This window comes from Oryx dammah, unplaced genomic scaffold (assembly GCF_014754425.2).
Source record: "Oryx dammah isolate SB20612 unplaced genomic scaffold, SCBI_Odam_1.1 HiC_scaffold_23, whole genome shotgun sequence".
Classification (NCBI taxonomy): domain Eukaryota; kingdom Metazoa; phylum Chordata; class Mammalia; order Artiodactyla; family Bovidae; genus Oryx; species Oryx dammah.
Window position 1 is genome coordinate 79,913,030 of NW_024070207.1, and position 22,132 is coordinate 79,935,161.

Genomic DNA, 22,132 nt, shown 5'->3' on the forward strand with positions numbered 1-22,132 from the left:
CTTCCCCCAACACCATAATGACTCTTTTTGTTTGTTGAGATGCCCCAGGGTTTCTCTTGTGTGCAGACTCTCTTGTTGCAATGGGTCAAAAAACTGGACTTTTCTGATTATAGATTTGTCGATGTGGCCTAGAGCAGACTAGGCTAGGGTAATACAGGTTTTGTATCTCACACCACTTAGCTAGTCCAGAGTAGTAGTTCAAAATTATTCACTACGGTAGACTCTGAATTAGAGTACTGGGGTTCTAGTTAGACTACCTGGATTGATTATACAAATTCCAGCCTCATTTCTGCCAATAAATAATTAGCTGGATCATGTTAAGTAGGTCAACACACCCCAATGGCCTGTTTTCTCTTTTGTAAAATGAGGGGCTATTTCTTCCAAACCTAGGGCTTCAGAGTCAGGTAGGCCTAGGTTGGAATCTCAGTTCTACCCCTTTCTGGTTCTGTGATTTTTGCTTTCCTGAGCCTCTGTTAAAAATGGAGACAATATCCAAAACCGTACTGTGGATTTTTCAGTGTTACTATGAGGATCATGTTGGCTCTTAGAAGCGTTACTGTATTCGATCACTATTGACACTACCACTATTATGTGAGCCCGGACAACCTTTCTGCGCCTCTGTTTTCTTATGAATAAAAGTGGAGAAATAATAGTACACACCCCAGTGGGGTTATTGTGCACATTAAATGAGATGAAAAAAGGAAAGGGCTAGAACAGTGCCTGGCATATAATCAGAGGCTCAAAATAAGTGCGTGCATGCTAAGTCGCTTCAGTTGTGTCCGACTCTTTATGACCCTATGGGCTGTAGCCCTCCAGGCTCCTCTGTCCATGGGATTCTCCAGGCAAGAATACTGGAGTGTGTTGCCATGCCCTCCTCCAGGGGAACTTCCTGACCCAGCTTCTCTTACAACTCCTGCATTGTCAGGCGGGTTCTTTACCACTAGCGCCACCTGGGAAGCCCCCAATACGTGAGCTAATGTAATATACCATCAGCTTCCCTGATGGCTCAAGCGGTAAAGAATCCGCCTGCACTGCAAGAGACACAGGAGACGGGGGTTCGCTTCCTGGGTCGGGAAGATTCCCTGGAGGAGGGCGTGGCAACTCGCTCCGGTATTCTTGCCTGGGAAATCCCACGGACATAGGAGCCTGGCAGGCTATAGCCCATGAGGTCGCAGAGTTGGACGCGACTGAACACAGCACACACACTATAATATACTTATTACATTAGCTCAGGTATTTTGTGGGCCAGAAGCTCAGGAGAAACAGTTTAGTTCTAAGGACAAAACCATAAAAGCGTACAGCAGGCTCGAAACAGTGAAACATAAAGCAGCATTTATTTTTCAAAAGCAACTGACACGCCCAGCACTGGGCTAGGGGCCGCCCAGTCCTTATTAAATATGGCAGCGAGCAAGGCCGACCTACTGCGGCTGCGCGCACGGAAACTCCTCCCTGCGCCGCCTTCGCCTCGGCTCTCCCCGCCCTGCTGACTCCCGGGCGGGGATCACCTCCTCCCCACCTCTGCCGAGGTGTGGGGAAGAGTGCTGGCTGGGGCGCGCACGCGCAGACGGCGGCCGAGCTTGGCAGATCTTTGCGAGGCGCCTGTCACATGAGCCGCGGGCCCGCTCCGCTCCCCCTCCTCCTGGCTGGGCTGTGAATGAAGCTCTGCCGGCTACGTGGGGCGCTAGCTCAACTTAGTGTCCCGGACGCCAGAGCCGACTGAGCGCTCGGCCCGCCGGCGGCGGACACGGGCTCCGTCGCTCCGGATCTCGGCGACAGGTAAAGACCAACGGGCTGTCTCTACCGCGGCAGGTCTTAGGCGGGCCGCTGCTCCCCGGCCCACCCCCAGAGCACCCCCTGGGCGCAGAGACACAGGGGAGGCGCTCCCCCGCTGCCTCGGCCCCCCGGAGATGGGGGTTCCCTGTGCCTGGCCGCCACCGCCTGGCACTCGGAGGAGTTAGAACGGCCAGTTTTAGCCAGTGCAGGGCGGCATCTTCCAGGGAGCCCAGCCCTATTCTCCGAGCCAGGGTCCCTGCGCTGTCCCAGCGAAGTTTCCTCGCGGAGCCGCGCCAAGCCCGCCCAGCTTTTGAATGGGGGAGGGAGGTTAGCTGCAGGCGTCCCCTTTCCACGATTGGGGCAGGGTGGCTTTGGCTGGTAAAACCCCGTCGAGGCCCCGTTCTTATCCATCCTGCTCTGGGCTGGCAGGTTTGTGTGGGTCGTAACGAAGAGGAGTCCAACCTCTCGGAAAAGTAGTTGCTGCGTTTTCCTTTTCCCACTTAACGCGGGGAGCTGGTTCTCTCCTGACTTTACAGGCTTGCGCTCGAGCGCCTTCTCCTCAAGGGAAAAACTTTACCTTCACGTTGATGTGCGTGTACCTTATTAATATTTCAGAGCAAATCACGTTCCAGGAGTGCCAAGTGAAGTTGTACGGGTGCCATATGATAACGTCAGTGTAAGCTACCCTGAATAAGTGAGGGAAATCCAGAGGTGTGAAGTATAAAAAGCCAGCAAGAATCTGCTTTATGTACACTTCATAGATTTATTAGCAGCTGCCCAAGTTTGACTTCGGAGATGTTAAATTCTCCTGGTCCCATGAGGCGCGCATCAGTACTGCACGCTAAAGAAGAGGAGAAAAAAAAAAAAAGGCAAACCAAAACAAACTGCTCTAGGTTCCAGATAAGTCATCGAAGCAATTTTCCTGGTGATTCCATCCTGGGACTTTGTGAGTTCCTAGTTTTCTTGGACTTCGCAAGCCTTTCCTTAGCCAAAGTATTGTCTTTTCTCTATTGGCTTCTTGGGGTTAGTGTGCACATTCACACTTTCGTCCTTAAAAAAAGTTATTTCCATGAATAAGAGGGCTTCCCTGGTGGCTCAGACGGTGAGGAATCTGCCTGCAATGCAGGAGACCTGGGTTCAATCCCTGGGTCAGAAAGATCCCCCGGAGAAGGAAATGGCTACCCACTGCAGTAGTCTTGCCTGGAGAATCCCATGGACAGAGGAGCCTGGCGGACTACAGTCCATGGGGTCGCAAAGTGTCAGACACAATTGAGCTACTAAGCATACAACCATGCATGAATAATAATAGACAAAATGAGATTGGTCACTTGATTTTTTTTTTTATCTAGTTGATAGGTACCTGAGCGTTTACTGAACTGAGCGTTTATGTTACTCATTCCTCTTATGTATATATTTGAGCTTTTCCGTTAAAACCTTGGCTAACTATCTGTTAAGTAAAACTCAAATCTAAAACAACAGCAAAAAACATCATTTAAAAAAGGCCAAAATGATGGCTGTCAAGTTCGTGTTAGTCTTTAGTGTGTCTGCTGTCAGCACTTTCACTTAGAGGGTGGAAGTGTTGCTTGTATGAAAGCTATGGAAATTGCAATCTACTTTGAAGTTCCCTGGGTCAAAAAGGTGAGGACTGTTTCTTAGAAAAAGCAGATCGGCTTGTATACTACATAAGGAAGACCACTCTAATACTTAAGAACTTGTTTAAATGGACAAGCAAAGTGTTTAATATAGTCATCTTCTAAATCAAACAAAGTAGTCAGACCTTTCATTTTTTCTCCCATTCCTAGTGCCTTTCATATCCTTTCAAGCAGTACTGTCCAAAGACTGAATTTGACATTTTAAAAACAGAAATTATCTGAATTAATTTGGTTTTACTTAAATTAATGTTCTATTTTTACATTTTTCTTTTCCTTTGGTTATTTTCCTTCCTGATTATAAAAGCAGTCTAAGCTCCTACAGGACATTGGCAAAATGTGAGAAAATATAATGAAGTGGAGAGGAAGCACCACGACCTTGAGGGCATGGCTCTTATACAAGATCCATTTTAAAACTTTAGTCACAAAATTTGCTCTCCTTTCTATGAAAATTTTTAATGTAGATTTGGGCGTTTTGAGGGTTGGGGAGGGCATTGGATATTATCCTTTTCTTCATTCCCCAAAATGTGGAACTTAGAGGTTGCATTAAGAGACACTTAATGGTTATCTCATCCAACTATCCATCCTTTGAGATTCTGAAACCTATGTACTGAAGATCCAGTGATTCATGCAGAATTGGACAACACTCAAGGGCAATATTAACTGACTCTAGATCTCCCCATTCTTTTTTCAGTGATACCTTGCTGCTTAGGTGGAAATATGACACTTGACTGTCTCTGCTTATGGAAAGAGAGATCTAGAGAGGGACAGGAGATAATTTTCAAGGATTTGAATGTTTTTCATTTAGGTATTGGTTTTCTTGTTGACCTTTTCAGGTTCCAGCTTGAGCATTCTGCAGAAAACAAGACGATACAGCTGCTGTTCTCTCCACATCCCAGTCGAGTCTCCCTACAAAACTAGGGGGTCTGGGAAACTCTGAGCTTGCTGACCTCCGTGTGGGGTAGGATCAAGATGGCCACGTGGCAGGGTAAGAAGTTAGTACTTACTCCTCCAACTGGTTTTTCCTCCTTCTCTATCCTCTACCACAACCCAAACCCCTAAGCCAGAGGCAGGCAGCCAGGCAGCTGTTTCTTTAATTTAACTGTTTCTCTTCGCCAGGACAAAGCTTTTTAGTTCAAAAGGACTTGCTGCTAGCTAGTTCCGATTATTTTAAAGTAGGAATGAAGGGGTGTGTGTGGAGAGTGGGAGTAGCAGGAAAATGTAGTGCCAGGAGCATTTTCAAAGAACTGCTTTCATTTGAACATGTGCTCATGGGGGTTATAGGTCAGGAGATGGAGGATATTTTTTTCATATTTCAGTTTATTTGTTTCTGGCAAATTTCCATCATAAGGTTCTCAAAGGTGGGGGAGACAGATGTCAGCACCTCTCTGGCTTTCTCTTCCAAATAAAGACTTTAAAGGATATTCAGTGTTACACGTTAATATTAATGCCTGTTCTACTACAATGGAATGACTTGAGAGCAGAGCTTAGTGCTGTCTTGCCGGATAGAGCACATCTCTTGTGAACCTGTGATTTCTTACCACATAAGTAACTTTCTTTTTATTTTTGGTGGGTTTTGAAGAGTATCAGAATCTCCAGGGATGCATGGGATTTTTATGTTTATCATAAGGGAGTATGGGTTTAAGAAATGGTAGACAAACACTACGTAAATTGGTCTGTGACCCCAAAAAGGTTAAGAACCACCTAGATGGAGTAGAATGAAGGGAGCTCAAATGTCTATAAATATTCAACAGGTAGGTTTGTTGGTGGTCTGATGTTTCTTTTAAAACTGTCTCCTGTTGGTTATGGCTGTAACAAGTATTTTTGATATGCTAGGGTTGTCACTTTAAAGATAACTTGTTGAAATGAGATTCAGCCTATATGCCTGGTTTGACTCACCCAATGGGCATTTATCAGGAGAAGTTTGGATATTCTTGTTTAAATTCTGAGACATTCTTTAATTCAACAAGTAGAATATAGAAATGAGTAAGATGCAGAACCCTAGAGGGTTCCTTGTCTTATTGAGGAGACAAACTATATAAGCAAATAGTTGTGTCAGGTTGAATAAGTGTTATAATAGAGATGCAAAATGTGATGGTTGCTCAGAGAAAAGCATGATGAACTGTGGGTTTTGAGCTGGCCTAACAAAATGAAAAATGAGTGGGAGTTTGCCAGATGGGCAAATGAGAGAATTGCATTCTGGGCAGACAGAGAAGCACTGTTTGGGAACTTCCAAGTTGCTCTGTTGGCCTCATGTGAGATGTGTGGGCCACGACCTCGGATGAAGCAAGAAAGGTAGTCAGAGGCCAGATGATAAAGAACCTTGTATGTCCTAGGAAGGATTTTACACTTTATCCCAAAGACAAAGATTCTAAACATGAAAGTAACATCATCAGGTTTTGTTTTAGAAAGATTACTTTGGCAGCATTATTGAGGTAGGGTTGGAGCTGGAGAGAATGGAAACCAAGAACCAGTTGGGACATTTCTGGTATAGTGGCTTAGGGAAGAGATGGTGAGGGCCTGAGCAGAAGGAGGGCCAGCAAGGATAGAGAGAATGAGATGAATTCTGCCAACATTCTGTAATTGGATGTGGGAGGAACCGAGCCTGGGTTGACACTGAGTTTTGGGTGCCTGGGGCCGGTGGTGCCATTCATTGAGATGGGGACCATGAAAGGTAGTGACAGGGATGTGGGGGTGGTGGGAAGTTAGTGTACTGCGTTTGGTTTGGCCTGTTTTGTTTGAGATACTGTGAGCTGTCAGGTCAGTGTTTAAAAGACAGTGCTGGAAGTATGGAATTAGAGTTTGTGCAGGTGGGGAGCTAAGGTTGTGTTCCTGAGTGCATGCTAAATCGCTTTAGTCATGTCTGACTCTTTGTGACCCTATGGACTGTAGCCCGCCAGGCTCCTCTGTCCATTGGGATTCTCCAGGTAAGAAAACTGGAGTGGGTTGCCATTTCCTTCTCCAGGGGATCTTCCTGACCCAGGGATCAAAGCTGCATCTCTTGAATTGGCAGATGGGTTCTTTACCACTAGTGCCACTTGAGAGGCCCTAGAGTTTGTGCAGGTGGGGAGCTAAAGTTTTGTTCCTAATGATGCATAAAAACTGTGTGTTTTCTTTCTGTTTAATGGAAATGTCATTCGTAAGTTAATGATTTATAATAAAAACATTTTAATGGATAACAGTTCTTAATAAAAATGTTATAATTTCTTAATAAGTAATATATTTTGCTATCTCAGGCCCTGAAACTTGATCTGCTTAAAATCACACTGGAGGCAAACAGCTTTTCTAGCATTAATGAAGAGGGGGAGTATTCCACAGAAGTAACTGCAACACATTCCTTGCTTTGTGCAACCTCTGAAGTGACAAGCATAGTACAATGATAGTTCGGGTGGCAGTATGGTAGAATAGTTATAAGTGTGGGCCTAGGTTCAACTGTGTTGCTTCTGTCACTTGGTAGCTGTGAGACCTTGGGCAAGTCCCTTAATCTCTCTGTGTCTCATTTTTCTCTTTTGTAAAATGGGGATAACAATAGAACTCAACCTTGTAAGGTTGTTTTGATGATTAATTAAGTTAATAATAAACAAAACACTTGGAACATAGTAAGTGCCATAAAAGTTTATGCCACTGTTTTTAGTAGTAAGCCATTTAGAATATTGTCTATCATACAATAAGTGCTCAGTAAAATTTTAGCAATGGGCTTTCCAGGTGGCTCAGTGGTAAAGAATCTGCCTGCCAAGAAAGATAAATACCATATGATCTCATTTATACATGGAATCTAAAGAAAGAAAAAGCAACTCACAGATTCAGACAATGGATTGGTGATTGCCAAGGATGTGGGGTGGGGTTGGGTGAAATGTGTAAAGGAAGTCAAAACGTACAAACTTCCAGTTATAGAATAAGTCATAGGAATGTAATGTATAGCATGGTGCTTCTAGTTAATAATACTCTAATGTATATTTGAAAGTTGCCAAGATAATAGATCTTGAAAGTTCCCATCACAGTAAGAAAATCTGTAACTGTGTATGGTGATAAAGGTAAACTAGACTCATGGTGATTGTTTAAATATACATGCAAATACTGAATCAATATGTTATATCTCAATAAAAATTTATAAATAAAAAAAAACCCAAAAGAATCCACTTGGCAGTACAGGAGCCACAGGTGACAAGGATTCAGTCCCTGGGTTGGGAAAATCCCCTGGAGGAGGAAATGGCAAAACCCACTCCAGTATTCTTGCCTGGAGAATCCCAATGGACAGAGGAGCCTGGTGGGCTGTAGTCAGGGGTTGCAAAGAGTCAGACACAACTGAGCGACTGAGCACGCACACACAAAATTCAGCAATAGCTGTTATTGTTACTAGTACTCCTATTAGTATTACTACTACTGCTTCTACAACTGTCATTATTATTTGCTATATTCTGGAATGGACCTGGGACCCCATTCTATGGAGGGAATTTTAGGTTGTCCTTGGAAGGCCTGTTGCACAGTAGTCTATTTGGGTCTTTTTAAAAATTTTTTAATTGGAGGTTAATTACTTTACAATGTGTTAGTTTCTGCTGTACCACAGCATGAATCAGCCATATGTACACATATATCCCCTCCCTCTTTTGTTTGGGTCTCTATGTAGAGGTTTAGATCTGAAGAGATCCTTAGAAAACGTCTAGCCCAACCCCTAGAGGTTTAGTGACATGCCCGTGGTCAAATAGGTTAGCAGTAGTGACACAACTAAAACTCAGGTCTCCTGATTCACTGTTCCAGTTTTTTTAATTGACTCTTGGAGCAGGGAATGTGTGGTTCTGTCCTCAGCTCAAGGAAGCTCTGAGTCAGTTTCTGCATCTGCTAGATGAACTCTTCAGAGCTAGAGGAAGCCAAGTGTCATTAGTCTCTCAGGTCAGTGCTGTCTAGTTCCTCCATGGAGAACTGGATCAGAATTCCCATACCTCTTAAACATGGCCAACATTATTATTTTGACTTTGTCTGATGGAGTCCTCTAAGACGTTTCCTGGCCATTTTAAACAGTTTACTGAGCATAATTTAATATTTTTGATAACTCAGGGTCATCATTAATAACATCAGTTTCATTGGTCTAATGGTCAAGAAAATATTGAAGAGAATACTAGCCAAGTTGGGGTGGGATGAGGATGGAGACTTGTGTTGTCAGCTGCCATTTGTTTATTCAGTTAACATCCAGCACCATTTGTGTACCAGACACTATGGAGAGCCCTGGAGATGGCAATGGTCAGTACACACAGGAATGGGCCCTGCTGTCACAGAACTTACCAACGAGGATAAAAGTAGCATTTCAAGTTTATGAAATGCTTTATTTAACAAACATGCTGGAGTAACTTGGAAAAATGACACCAATATAAATTTAGAAGGATTAAAATAGTGTTTCTTAATAAAAGAAGGGGGTGCATTGGAAGTACCTTTTAAAAATATTCCTGCTCAGTTCTCATCCCCTCAAATTGTGATTCAGTCTTAAGACCTGAGCATTTAAAGAAGTGCTGTAAGCAATTTTGATGTGTAGTCCTGCTTGGGAACTGCTGCATTAAAGAATTAAAAGTTTAAAAAATGATAAAGGAACTCAAAAAATATAGGAGAATACTCACATAATTTTGGGGTAGGGAAGATATTTGTATGCATAATATGAAAGGTAGACTAATGAAGAAAAAGTTTAATATAATCAACTATAAGAAAATTTAAAATTTCTACACAAAACCATGAGAGAACTTGAAAACAATTGCAAAAAGACTCATTATCCTTAATATATAGACTCACAGCTTAATAAGAAAAATACAAGTATTTTACTAGAAAAATGTGCAAAGGATGGGAATAGGAAAATACATAAGCAGAAATCCAGATGGCCAATAAACATGAAAAAATGTTCTGTCTCAGTAGTAGTCAAAGAAAGGGGGAATTAAAATGGCATACCATTTTCTCCAGTATAATTTGCAGTCATTAAAAAGAAATGACAAAATGCAGCTTTGGCAAGGACACAAGCAAGTAGGCATTCGCGTACACTTCTGGTGGGAATGTCAATTTGGCAATATTTGTCAAAAGCTTTAAAAAACATGTTTATCTTTTCACCCAGAAATTCCTTTTCTTGGAATTCATCCTAAGGAAATAATGAAGAATGTGCCAAAAGATGTATCAATAAGGATATTGATTGTAGCATTTTCTATAGTCGGGGAAATTGATAACACTTGCATTCTGGATGCATTGATACAATGGAATACTATAGTTATTAAGATGATAATGTGGATTAATTATACTTATTAAGATGGAAATAGGTTCACAATATGGTGTTAAATGGTGGTGGTGGGAAGCACATCCCAAATTATCAGCAGTTTGAAGTGTGGGCTCTGGGCTTAGAGCTAGATGGAAATCCCAGCTTTATGAGCTGCATGGTTTTGGGAAGTTACTTACCTTGTGTCCAACTCTTTGTGACCCCATGGACTATACAGTCCATGGAATTCTCCAGGCCAGAATGCTGGAGTGGATAGCTGTTCCCTTCTCCAGGGGATCTTCTGAACTCAGAGATCGAACCCGGGTCTCCCACATTGCAGGTGGATTCTTTAACATCTGAGCCACCAGGGAAGCCCATCCTCAACTTCCACATTAGTTAAAAGAGGGATAAAATAGAACTGAACCTAACAGTTCCTAACCTGTACGTCCATTAGGATCACCTGGGGATCTTTAAAGCCCACCCAAGCCCAAGCCTCACCCAGACCGATGAAATATGAATCTCTCGGAATGAGATCCAGCGCTCAGGGATTGAGGCCCACCAGGTGACTCCAGTGTGCAGAGGAATTTGGAAACTGCTGAGCTAATATGTAGGGTGGTTGCAAGGATTACATCAGAAAATGATGAGAGTAAAGTGAGTCAGAAAGAGAAAAATAAATAGCATATTAACACATATATGTAGAATCTAGAAAAATGGTATAAATGAGTTTATTTGTAAAGCAGAAATAGAGACACAGACATAGAGAACACACTTATAGATACCAAAGGTGGAAGGCTGGGGTGAATGGATTGGGAGATTGGGATTGACATATAGAAACAACTGATACTATGTGTAAAATGGATAACTAATGAGAAACTACTGTCTAGCACAAGGAACTACACTCAGTGCTCTGTGGTGACCTAAAATGGGAAGGAAATACAAAAATGAGGGAATATACATATACATATAACTGATACACTTTGGTGTACAGTAGAAACTAGCACAACATTGTAAAACAACTATACTACAATTAAAAAAAAAAAGAGTCCAGTAAAAAGCAAGAAAAAAAGAAGAGCACAGTGCCTGGCATGTGGTAAGTACTCAGTACATGATAACTATTATTAGTAACTGTTACTTTTTATTATTAATAGTATAATCCCATATTAATACATGTGTCTTGTCCATGTGTGTTTCATACAAAGAAAAGTCTAAGGGGATAGACACCAAAGTATTTTTTAAAATGACTGCGGTTGACTTTCTTTTTGCTTATTTGTGTCTTTTAATTTTTTTGTATATAACATAGATTCCTTGTTAATTTTTACAAGAGTAATTTCTGAAGGAACTATCAGATATATGTATGCAACTTTATATACTAAAGTATTTATAAATGGTGACAAACTAACATAGGGGAATGTTAGTAAATTATGACAGGTCCACAGAGCAAAATATCTGGCTATTAAAAATCAAGACCAGTGCCAAAGAAAATCTTCATGGTATAATGGAAGAGTATGGGATTATTTTATTTCTGTCTTTTCAATGTAACTGAGAGTTTATGTAATATCTTTATGTGTTTACATCTGTATACCTATGACTGTGATGATAAATACAGAATGGATGGAAATGATCCAAAGTTGTTGAACTGGCTATCCCTAGGTAGTAGGATGCATTTATATTTTTTTCCCTTTTGTACTTGTATTTTACAAATTTTATATAATAAATATGTATTTCTTTTAAATCAGAAAACAAGTTATTTGGAAATGAGGTATAAAATAGCAGTGCATCTAACAAGGAAAGAAGTGAATTGTGTGGGCTTCTAGACAGCTGTTTCAGCCTTTCTGTGCCCTCGACCTCCAAATAAACAAAACGAAACACACTAAATCCCTGAGGGTTTTTTTTTTTTTCAATATTAATTCTTCCTTAAGTATTCTTGTAATTTTTGGCTGTCTCTCCTATTGACTCCAAAAAAACTCTTGAGAGTGAGATTGGGGACAGGAAAAGTGTACAAAAATGGGGAAATTGCACTTAATCTAGTGTGGGAGTTACATAATAAGGTGAAGTGGCAAAATATGTCTGGGTAAGCATGAAAATAAAACAGATGCAGTGAGAAACTGTTCTGTTGGCTTCAGATCCAAGGGAAGTAAATTTTAACCTTGCAGTTTTTTTTTTTTTTTTAGCACATCACAGTGTATTTGTAAACACTCTGGTGATTTAGCTAACACTTGAGCGCCAAGGGGAGCATCACAAAGCAGTCAGTGAATTTGATCACAGAGCTTCAGTGTGAAATCTCGATGGCTGTGTGGCTTGATGATTGGACCACCATCACCTAGGAAAAGCCATCTGGTCCTGTTCTGTTGACCAAAACGTTAGTATGTGTGTGACTCTCAAATAAAAGGGATGGTGTTAGTACAGGAGTAAAGAAACAGAGCCTTCACTCCCCTTCTTTTTTCTCTGGTGCAGTGTCTCAGCTATGGCAGGTACAGGAAGTGAGTTCTTTGTCTCTCTGCATTATTGCCCTACCACAACTCCTCAGTGGGGCAAAATGGGATGGGGTATGGATTATGATGAAAAACACTGAGTAGGGGGTAACCAAGAACAGACTTTCAGAAAATTTTTCTCTAAGAGCCAGCTATTCCTTCCCAAGCGTCCAGTGTGGAAGCAACATGGGCCTTGGAATCCAATACACCTGCTTCAGAACCCGTTTCTGCCAGTTGGTAACCAGAGTTCCCTAAGCTCCAAAAGCCTCAGTTATGTCCTCTGGGGTCAAGTGTAGTCTCTGGAGACAGACTCCCTGGGTTTGTATCCTCGCTCTGTTGCTGCTAGCTATAGGCAAGTTATTTCATTTCTTTGGGCCTCACCCTCTTCTGTAAAATGGGGTTAATAATAATCATACTTCAAAGGGTATATTGCATCACTCTGTACTATTTATAATTACACGTGAATCTACAAATTATGTTTCTATCTCAATATAAAATTTTAATTAAAGAGAATGGGAAGAAAGACTTTCTCCTCCATAACAATAATAGTGTTCACACTTAAGGATTTATCACCTATACAATAATTTTATGTAGTTTATAGCCTATAATTATATTTTTTTCAATTATCCTAAAGTATCTTTTATAGCATTTTTGAGGAGACATTTGGTATCCAACCAAGGGACAAGTATTTGACTATCTGTCGCTGTTGTTCCTGTTTCTTTGTTTCATTGTGATACATTGACAGTTTTGAAGAAGCCAGGACAGTTGTCATATAAAAAACATTCCTCAGTTTGGGTTTGTGTGATTGTTTTCCTGAGATTAGATTCGAGTTCTGTGCTTTTGGCAAGAAATTTACATAGGTGATGTTGTGTACGTCCACTGCATTACATTTTCGGTGAAGACATGTAATGTCAGTTTACCCTGTTATTGGTGATGCTAAAGTAATCATTTATTAAGGAGGTGTCTGCCATATCTCTTCATTGCTGAGGTTCTGTTTTCCAAAGATAATAAATAAAAAATATCTGTGGCATGGTACTTTAAGACCTTATGAATATCCTGTTTCCCAAATCATTCCTCCAATGGTTTTAGCATTAATTGGCAATCTTTACTCGAATTTCTGAGAAGCAGTAATTTTTCTAATTTTATCATCCCTCATTTTTTAAAAACTGGAATTCATCTATAAGGAAGTGCTCCTCCGTATTTTATTTAACTATAGTTGATTTACAGTATTATGTTAGTTTCAGGTGTATAGCTTCAGATTCTTTTCCATAATAGGTTATTATAAGATACTGAATATAGTTCCTTGTGCTATATGGTAAATCCTTATTGTTTATAAATAATGTGTTTCTATTAATCCCATACTCCTAGTTTGTGCCTCCCCTTCTTTGGTAACCATAAGTTTGTCTTCTCTGTCCGTGAGTCTGTTTCTCTTTTGTAAATAAGTTGATTTGTATTATATCTTTAGATTCCATATGTAAGTGATATCATATAATATTTGTCTTTGGTTGACTTATTTCATTTAATATGATAGTCTCTAGATCCGTCTATGTTGCTGCAAATGTCTTCTTTTTTATGGCTGAGTAACACTTCATTGTATATACGTACCATATCTTCTTTATCCATTCATTTGTCGATGGACATTTAGGTTGCTTCCATGTCTTGGCTGTTGTAAATAGTGCTGCAATGAACATTGAGGTGCATGTATTTTTTCAAATTCGTTTTCATATTTTTCATATGTATGCCCAGGAGTGGGATTGCTGGATCATATGATAGTTCTATTTTTAGTTTCTTAAGACACCTCCAGACTGTTTTCCATAGTGGCTGCACCAATTTACATTCCCACCAACAGTGTGGGGCTCCCACAGTTTCTAAGAGAAACAAGTTGCATCCCAAAGACAAATGCTCATTTTTTCCTCCCAGGAAGTTTCTTTTTTAATTGTGGTAAAATACACATAACATAAACATTGCCAGTTTAGCTATTTTAAAGTACACAATTTAGTGACATTTGGGACATTCACAATGTTGTGAGTACTCTCTAGTTCCAGGACATTTTCATTACATTTTCAAAAGGAAATCCCCTACCCATTAAAAAATAATAATCATATTGTCTTTTTCTATTATCATACCCTTTTGCATAGAATAGTGTTTCCCTCACACAGTTGTAGGTGACAGTGAGAATCACCAAAATGCCTGGCCTGTCATGGCTATTCTCATTGTATTATAATTGTGACAGAAAGAAAAAAATCACTATGCTCTTACAGGGATATTTTTCAACTGGAAAGAATCTTTTGAGATGATCTGTTTCCAGAATCTCATCTTGCACAGGAAGAAACTGAGGCCCAAGGAGACTCATTCTGGTCATACAGCTGTCACATGGGGCACAGAGCCAGGATTGGGCCCCCAGCTTGATAATCAGTGCCAATCTGTGTGCCTGTTTAGCCCTAGTGCATTACACTGCTACCACTTCCACAGGCTTGTCTATTTTATAATTTTCTGCTAAATGTTTGTCTTTTCCTACTGTTGCTTTCCCTGCTTTATTGCTGTTTTGAAAAGTTTGGTTTTTTCCTCCCCAAAGAATTGCTTTGTCATGGAGGCTTCCAGGATGTGTTTTTTTCTTCCTGTGCCTCTGTTAGCATTTTTGAAATAAACTATAGGTTCCTTAGGTTTTAACCAGAATTGTGATTCAAAGCTTCCTGTTTCATATAACACTGTTCTGTGTGTGGTGGGGTAGGGGGAGGGAGGCCTAGAAAGTTTCACTATGGGTGGCAACAAATGTCAGATTTTTCTTCTTCCCATCTTCTGTTTTTTAAAAAATTAATTTATTTTATTTTTGGCTGTGTTGGGTCATTGCTGCACTCAGGTTTTCTCTAGTTGCGGAGAGCAAGAGCTACTCTCTATTTGCCGTGCATGGGCCCTCATTGCAGTGGCTTCTCTTGTTGCAGAGCAGGGGCTCTAGGTGTGTAGGCTCAGTAGTTGTGGCACGCAGGGTTAGTTGCTTTGTGGCATGTGGAATCTTCCTGGACCAGGGATCAAGCCCTTGTCCCCTACATTGGCAGGCAGATTCTTAACCATTGGACCACTAGGAAAGTCTCCTACCTTCTGTTAACATGCAGGTATTTATAGACCTGTTGGCAGACCAAAGAAGCTGTTGAGTTAATAGAGTGTGGTAACTCCCTAGTAATGGCATATCTTCATGCTTTTCAACCCAATACCATTCAGGTGTGAGGTAGCATTTTATTGTATTTATTTAGGATTTCTGCCCTTATTACTTCCATGAAGAGCATCACAGAATCCACTGCCCTCCCTTGGCCTGGCCTGACCTATGTGTGGCCATCTATGACTAAGCACTGAATATTCCCAGGTTGAAATCATGATCTTTCCTATTTAGCTTGAGAGTGATGAGAGGCAGATGAACAAGGGAATGCCATTGTTCCCTTGACACTATCCAAATGCCAAACTCTGCCAATGGCTTCTTTTCCTTGGGTTCTGGACCCTGGTAACTAATAATAATAATAATAACAGAACTTCTTACATTCACTATACTGCTTGATCCACTATCCGCCCAGATATCAAAGCTAAAAGTTTGTATGACATCACATGGCCCTTGCCATTCCCCACATACAGTCTACCTTTGGTGGCCTAGAGCATTTCAGTAGGTCACATTCCTGGCAAATGTCTACTTATCTTTCAGTCATCAGCTCAGAGGTCATCTCTTTTCTGTAGCCCTTCCTGAAACCCTGCCTATCCTCTGGTAAAATTTGCTTCTTTGTGTATTTCCCCACTATATTGTATATCCCTTGAAGGCATTGACTGTTTTTGTCCAGTACTTTTGTTTTTGTGTCTTCTGTATGCCAGACATTGGGTTGGGTGGGTGCTGGGGATATAGTAGTGGCCACAAAAGTGATGATTCTTGTCCTTCTAAGCCTTGCACTCATGTGGGAGAGTTGGAATGCAAACAACTGCACAAATGTTTCATTATGAAGTGTCATGAGTGCTATAACGTTCTCTGAAAAAGAGTAAGAAATGAGACATAATTTATTGGGAGGAAAGGTCTGGGAAAAAGTGACAGGTTTGGCTGAGGCTGAAAGATAAGCAGGAATTATACAAGCGAAGAGTTGGGGGAAGGGCATCCCAGGCAGAGGAAACAAAGTGGAAATCCCTGAGGTGGAAAGAACCTGGATTCTTCCCTAGCACAGCCCAGTGGGGCTGTACCATAGTGAAGAAGGTACAAAGGGGCATGGGATGAAATTGGAAGGAAGGGGGACCTCCCTGGTGGTCCAGTGGTTAGGACTCGGCACTTCCACTGCAGGGGGCACAGGTTCAATCCCTGGTTGGAGAACTAATATCCTACATGACAAGCAGTGCAGCCAAAAAAAAGAAAAAAAGAAAAAAGGAAAAAAAAATTGGAAGAGTGAGCAGAGGACTGGTCACTGGTCACACAGGGTTTCATAGGCCATGTAACCAAGTATCCTAAGTGCAGTGTGGAGGCTTTGCAGATAGATTGGACAGAGCAGGGTATCAGTGAAGGAAAGGGGAGTGTCTCTATCACTTTTTAAAAAAATTAATTTTAATTGGATGATAATTACTTTACAATATTGTGATGGTTTTTGCCATACGTTGACATGAATCAGCCACGGGTGTATATGTGTCCCCCTATCCTGAACCCCCTCCCAGCTCCCTCCTCACCCCACCCTTCTGGGTTGTCCCAGAGTACCGGTTTGAGTGACCTGCTTTGTGCATCGAACTTGCACTGGTTGTCTATTTTACATATGGTAATATACATGTTTCAATGCTGTTCTCTGAAATCATCCCATCCTTGCCTTCTCTCACTGAGTCCAAAAGTCTGTTCTTTATATCTGTGTCTCTTTTGCTGCCTTGAATATAGGATTGTTGTTACCATCTTTCTAAATTCCATATATATATATATATATATATATATATGTATACATTAATATATAGTGTTTGTGTTTCTCTTTTTAACTTACTTCACTCTGTATAATAGGCTCCAGTTTCATCCACCTCATTAGAACTGACACAAATGCGTTCCTTTTTATGGCTGAGTAATATTCCATTGTGTATATATACCACAACTTCCTGACCCATTTGTCTGCTGAAGGACATCTAGGTTGCTGCTTCCATGTCCTAGCTATTGTAAACAGTGCTGCAGTGAACATTGGGGTACTTGTGTCTCTTTCAATTCAGGTTTCCGTGGTGTGTATGCCCAGTAATGGAATTGCTGGATCATATGGCAGTTCTATTCCCAGTTTTTTAAGGAACCTCCACACTGTTCTCCATAGTAAATGTACCAGTTTGCATTCCTACCAACACTGTAAGAGGGTTCCATTTTCTCCACATTGTCTACAGCATTTATTCTTTGTAGACTTTTTAATGGTGGCCATTCTGACCAGCATGAGATGATGCCTCATTGTGGTTTCGATTTGCATTTCTCTGATAATGAGTGATGTTGAGCATCTTTTCATGTGTTTATTAGCCATCTGTATGTCTTCTTTGGAGAAATATCTGTTTAGTTCTTTTGCCCACTTTTTGATTGGGTTGTTAGTTTTTATGGTATTGAGCTGTATGAACTGCTTGTATATTTTGGAGATTAATTCTTTGTCAGTTGTTTCATTTGCTATTATTTCCTCCCATTCTGAAGGCTGCCTTTTCACCTTGCTTATAGTTTCCTTTGTTGTGCAGAAGCTTTTAAGTTTGATTAGGTCCCATTTGTTTATTTTTGTTTTTATTTCCATTACTCTGGGAGGTGGGTCATAGAGGACCTTGCTGTGATTTATGTCAAAGAGTGTTCTGCCTGTGTTTTCCTCTAAGAGTTTTATACTTTCTGTTCTTACATTTAGTTCTTTAATCCATTTTGAGTTTATTTTTGTGTATGGTGTTAGAAAGTGTTCTAGTTTCTTCCTTTTACAGGTGGTTGACCAGTTTTCCCAGGACCACTTGTTAAAGAGATTGTCTTTTCTCCATTGTATATTCTTGCCTCCTTTGTCAAAGATAAGGTGTCCATAGGTGTGTGGATTTATCTCTGGGCTTTCTATTTTGTTCCATTGATCTGTATTTCTGTCTTTGTGCCAGTGCCATACTGTCTTGATGACTGTAGCATTGTAGTATAGTCTGAAGTTAGGCAGGTTGATTCCTCCAGTTCCCTTCTTTTTTCTCAAGATTGCTTTGGCTGTTTGGGGTCTTTTGTGTTTCTATACAAATTGTGAAATTATTTGTTCTAGTTCTGTGAAAAATATCATGGGTAGTTTGATATGGATTGTGTTAAATCTATAGATTGCTTTGGGTAGTATACTCATTTTCACTCTATTGATTCTTCCAATCCAAGAACATGGTATATTTCTCAATCTGTTTGTGTCATCTTTGATTTCTTTCATCAGTGTTTTATAGTTTTCTGTATACAGAAAGTATTTTATTCTTTTTGTTGTAATGGTGAATGGGATTGCTTCCTGAATTTCTCTTTCTGATTTTTCATTGTTAGTGTATAGGAATGCAAGAGATTTCTGTGTGTTAATTTTATATCCTGCAACTTTACTATATTCATTGATTAGCACTAGTAATTTTCTGGTGGCATCCTTAGGGCTGTCTATGTAGAGGATCATGTCATCTGCAAACAGTGAGAATTTTATTTTTCTTTTCCAATCTGTATTTCTTTTTCTTATCTGTGGTGGCTCGGACTTCTAAAACTATGTTGAATAGTAGTGGTGAGTGATACCCTTGTTTTTGTTCCAGATTTTAGAGGAAATGCTTTCAGTTTTTTGCCATTGAGCATGATGTTTGCTGTGGGTTTGTCATATATGGCTTTATTATGTTGAGGTATATTCCTTTTATGCCTACTTTCTGGAGAGTTTTTATCATAAGTGGGCATTGAATTTTGTCACTTTTGCATACCAGTTGTCTAGCAGCGAGTGCCTGCCACATACTATGTGTTCGTTGAGGCTTTGTTTAATACGTAATACTTGCCTGGCCTTTGTACCAGGATTTCCATGAATATTAAAGTAGGTAAAATATGCTAAAGTGCTTTGCAAAATGTAGAATGTTAAACAAGTGTTATTCTATTAGATGTGACTCACTGATTCTATGCAGTGATGCTTACAGATGTTCACTACCATTGGTGTGGGGGGAGGGAAACAAATTTTAAACCAGTGAAATGTCAACCAGATCATTCCAAGCCATGAATACATTAATGTACTTATTTCTTACATATTCAAAGTGTGCTTCTATTACCAATGCCTTTAACTAATTATGGGTGAGTGTAAACCACCTTCTATCACACCATTATGTAGCACTCCTGGTGTTAGAGATAATTATGTTGCCAGAAGCAGTATAAGTTTCTCTTCTATGCTGAATTCTCTCAATAAAATCTCTGAGCCTAAAGAATTCATTATTGAAGAGCTGGATAAATTGTGAAGAGTAGCACCCTCTGAATTTGCATTTGGATGGGGCAAGGCTAATCACAGCAGGGTGTGGCTGCCACTAGCCATGGCATCTAGTTTTCTTGACTGTTAAACATGTAACAAAATCATCAGTGTGTTGCTATTTTTGTGTCAAATATCTGGTTCCTTATTTGAACTGCAGGAACTTCAGACCAGGTGATTGACTTTTTTAAAGCCCACCCTTTGTGCAGTGTTGGTGAGAGTATAAATTGTTAGAGCCCATTTGGAGGGCAGCTTAAACGTTCTTACCAAATGTAAAATATGTGTCCCTTTTGCCCCAGTGACTCTAGTCTAAAAAGAAACTGCCAAAAGCCACTTGTTACCTGGATGTTAGGTGCCTCATTATTGCCATTTATTCACTATTGATAATTGTGATGTTCATCATGAGAGACAGGTTACATTAATAATGGTGTATACACACTATGGAATGTATTTCATTAAAAAGAATGAAGATGGCCAAGATAGATTTTAAGTGAGAAAAGAAAGGTCCAGAATGGTATTGTATGATCCCATCTGTACAGCAGAACAAAGTGGGGAGGTATAAGTTAGATAGATCTGAGTTTGTATGCATAAGTAGTTTACATATGCATAGACATCTTCTGGAAGTGATGCTCATGAAACAGTTATCAGTTCTTTTAGATTAGGAATGGCTAATGCAAGCTATCATTTTCACTTGACACTTTTCTATATTGCTTGACTTGTTTACAACAAGCTATACTGCCTTTTAATAATAGTCACTAGATTCTTTTCTTGACACTGTTATACGAAGAAATGAAAGATGTAATAGTGGTTGAGGTGAGAGGTCAGGTCTGAAGCACAGGAGGCAGAGTCTGGACAAATCAAAGGCCTTTGAGAGCTACCAGGGAATTGTCATTACCAGAAGGCTTAGGGGATGAGGTTGGGGGGGCGCGGTGTGTGTGTGTGTGGCTTTGTTAAAGCTTAATACTAAGAAAATGAGATAAAATTAGGTGAAAATCATGATTTTGTTAGGTTTTCCTGATGAAGCAATTTTAATTATGCCATTAGTTTTGATACATGGATATCTTAATGCCTAAGTTGCATAATAATTGTATTCTAGGCCACAGTTAAACAATTAAGTGTTTGAATAAATATCTGTTGTTCTTGTTCCACTTGTTTAAATATTATAAGTGAGTGTTACACTACAATTTCTTAAGCTTTTTTGCTTAAGGATGGAGGAGGAATGCCAGTATAGTCTTATGTTTGAGGCAGAGAAGATTTAAGTTATCTGTATTTGCATAATAAAAGTTTTGATTAAGTTAAATCTTCAAATGCTTCAGGCCCATTTTTAGCCCACTCTCTCCTCAGCAAAAGAAGGCTTTTGCCTGAGCTTCAAGAAGTAAAAGTTACTCCCAGTTGAATGTCCTCTTGATTTGGTGTCATGAATAGTTCCCTCACCCAGTTGTGTGTATGTGGAGACAAGAGTCACTATCCAGTCTTGGCTGAACCTGGTTCTTTAGTATTTGGAATTTTAGCCAGGAGATGAATGGTAGAAGACTTAAAAATGGATTAAGAAGCAAGACAGGTTTTACTGTAGGATGTATAATTGTATGTCTCTGTAATTGGGCAGGTGGCAGAGGTTGGAAGGATGGAAAGAATTGTGAGAAAGAAGAAAGGCTAAGGACTTTCAGGCTGAAGATGGGGGTAGAGAGACTGGAATCATAGAGAGTGCCACTTCTGAGAGATGTTTCTGGTTCTAGAAACCATAAAGCATAAGGAGCTGCCTGTACTGTGGCTTTATGTTGAGCCTGAACCCAGACCTGGAAGTTATGCTTAGAGAACAGACAGGAAGATTTTTGTCATTGGTGATGATCAGAGAAGCTGTTAGAAATGTCCCCAGCTTGGACTAGGCGTAAAGGAGGGGGAAACTGGGAGAAGAAACAGACTTCCTAGAAAGATAGGCAGGTGGGAAGGAGATACTGGAATCGCAGAGGATTAGTTAGGAGATTGCTGCAGTGTGAGGGCCTGGATATAAGATGTTAATTTGGGAGAATTAAAGGATGAAGGATGGGGCTTCTCTTGTAGCTCAGTTGGTAAAGAATCTGCCTGCAGTGCAGGAGACCCGGGTTTGATCCCTGGGTTGGGAAGATCCACTGGAGAAGGAAATGGCAACCCACTCCAGTATTCTTACCTGGAGAATCGCATGGACAGAGGAGCCTGGCAGGGTACAGTCCATGGGGTCGCAAGAGTTGGATACGACTTAGTGACTAAACCACCAAAGGAAGGCTAAATGTGAGAGACATCACAAAAGAAGATATGACAAAGCTTGGCTACTGGTCAACTTTGGAGGGAGAAGCAGAGTAAAGAACAACCCAAGATTTCACATTATTTAACAAAAACATTGTGAACCAAAAGTAGCCATTGTAGTGTAAAAAGGTGATAGGAGTTTTTATTAGCTTTCTAGATTAAGAGAAAATCTGCTTCTCAGTACAATTGACTTGTTGTTCAGTCATTTAAGTTGTGCCTTGACTCTTTGCTACCCTGTGGAACAGTAGCACACCAGGCTGCCCTGTCCTTCACTATCTTCTGGAGTTTTCTCCAATTCAT

At 40.4% G+C, this 22,132-nt stretch overlaps 1 protein-coding gene across 1 annotated transcript in view; it reads left to right on the forward strand.

Moving 5' to 3' along the window:
* Positions 1-1,606: 1,606 nt before the first annotated feature.
* CLCN5 (chloride voltage-gated channel 5) overlaps positions 1,607-22,132 on the forward strand; it is a 192,969-nt gene continuing 172,443 nt past the window's right edge. The window contains exons 1-2 of the mRNA XM_040265974.1: positions 1,607-1,776; positions 4,259-4,410. Coding sequence (XP_040121908.1) covers positions 4,395-4,410 — 16 coding nt within the window. The 5' untranslated portion in view covers positions 1,607-1,776; positions 4,259-4,394. The remainder of the gene's footprint in view (positions 1,777-4,258; positions 4,411-22,132) is intronic.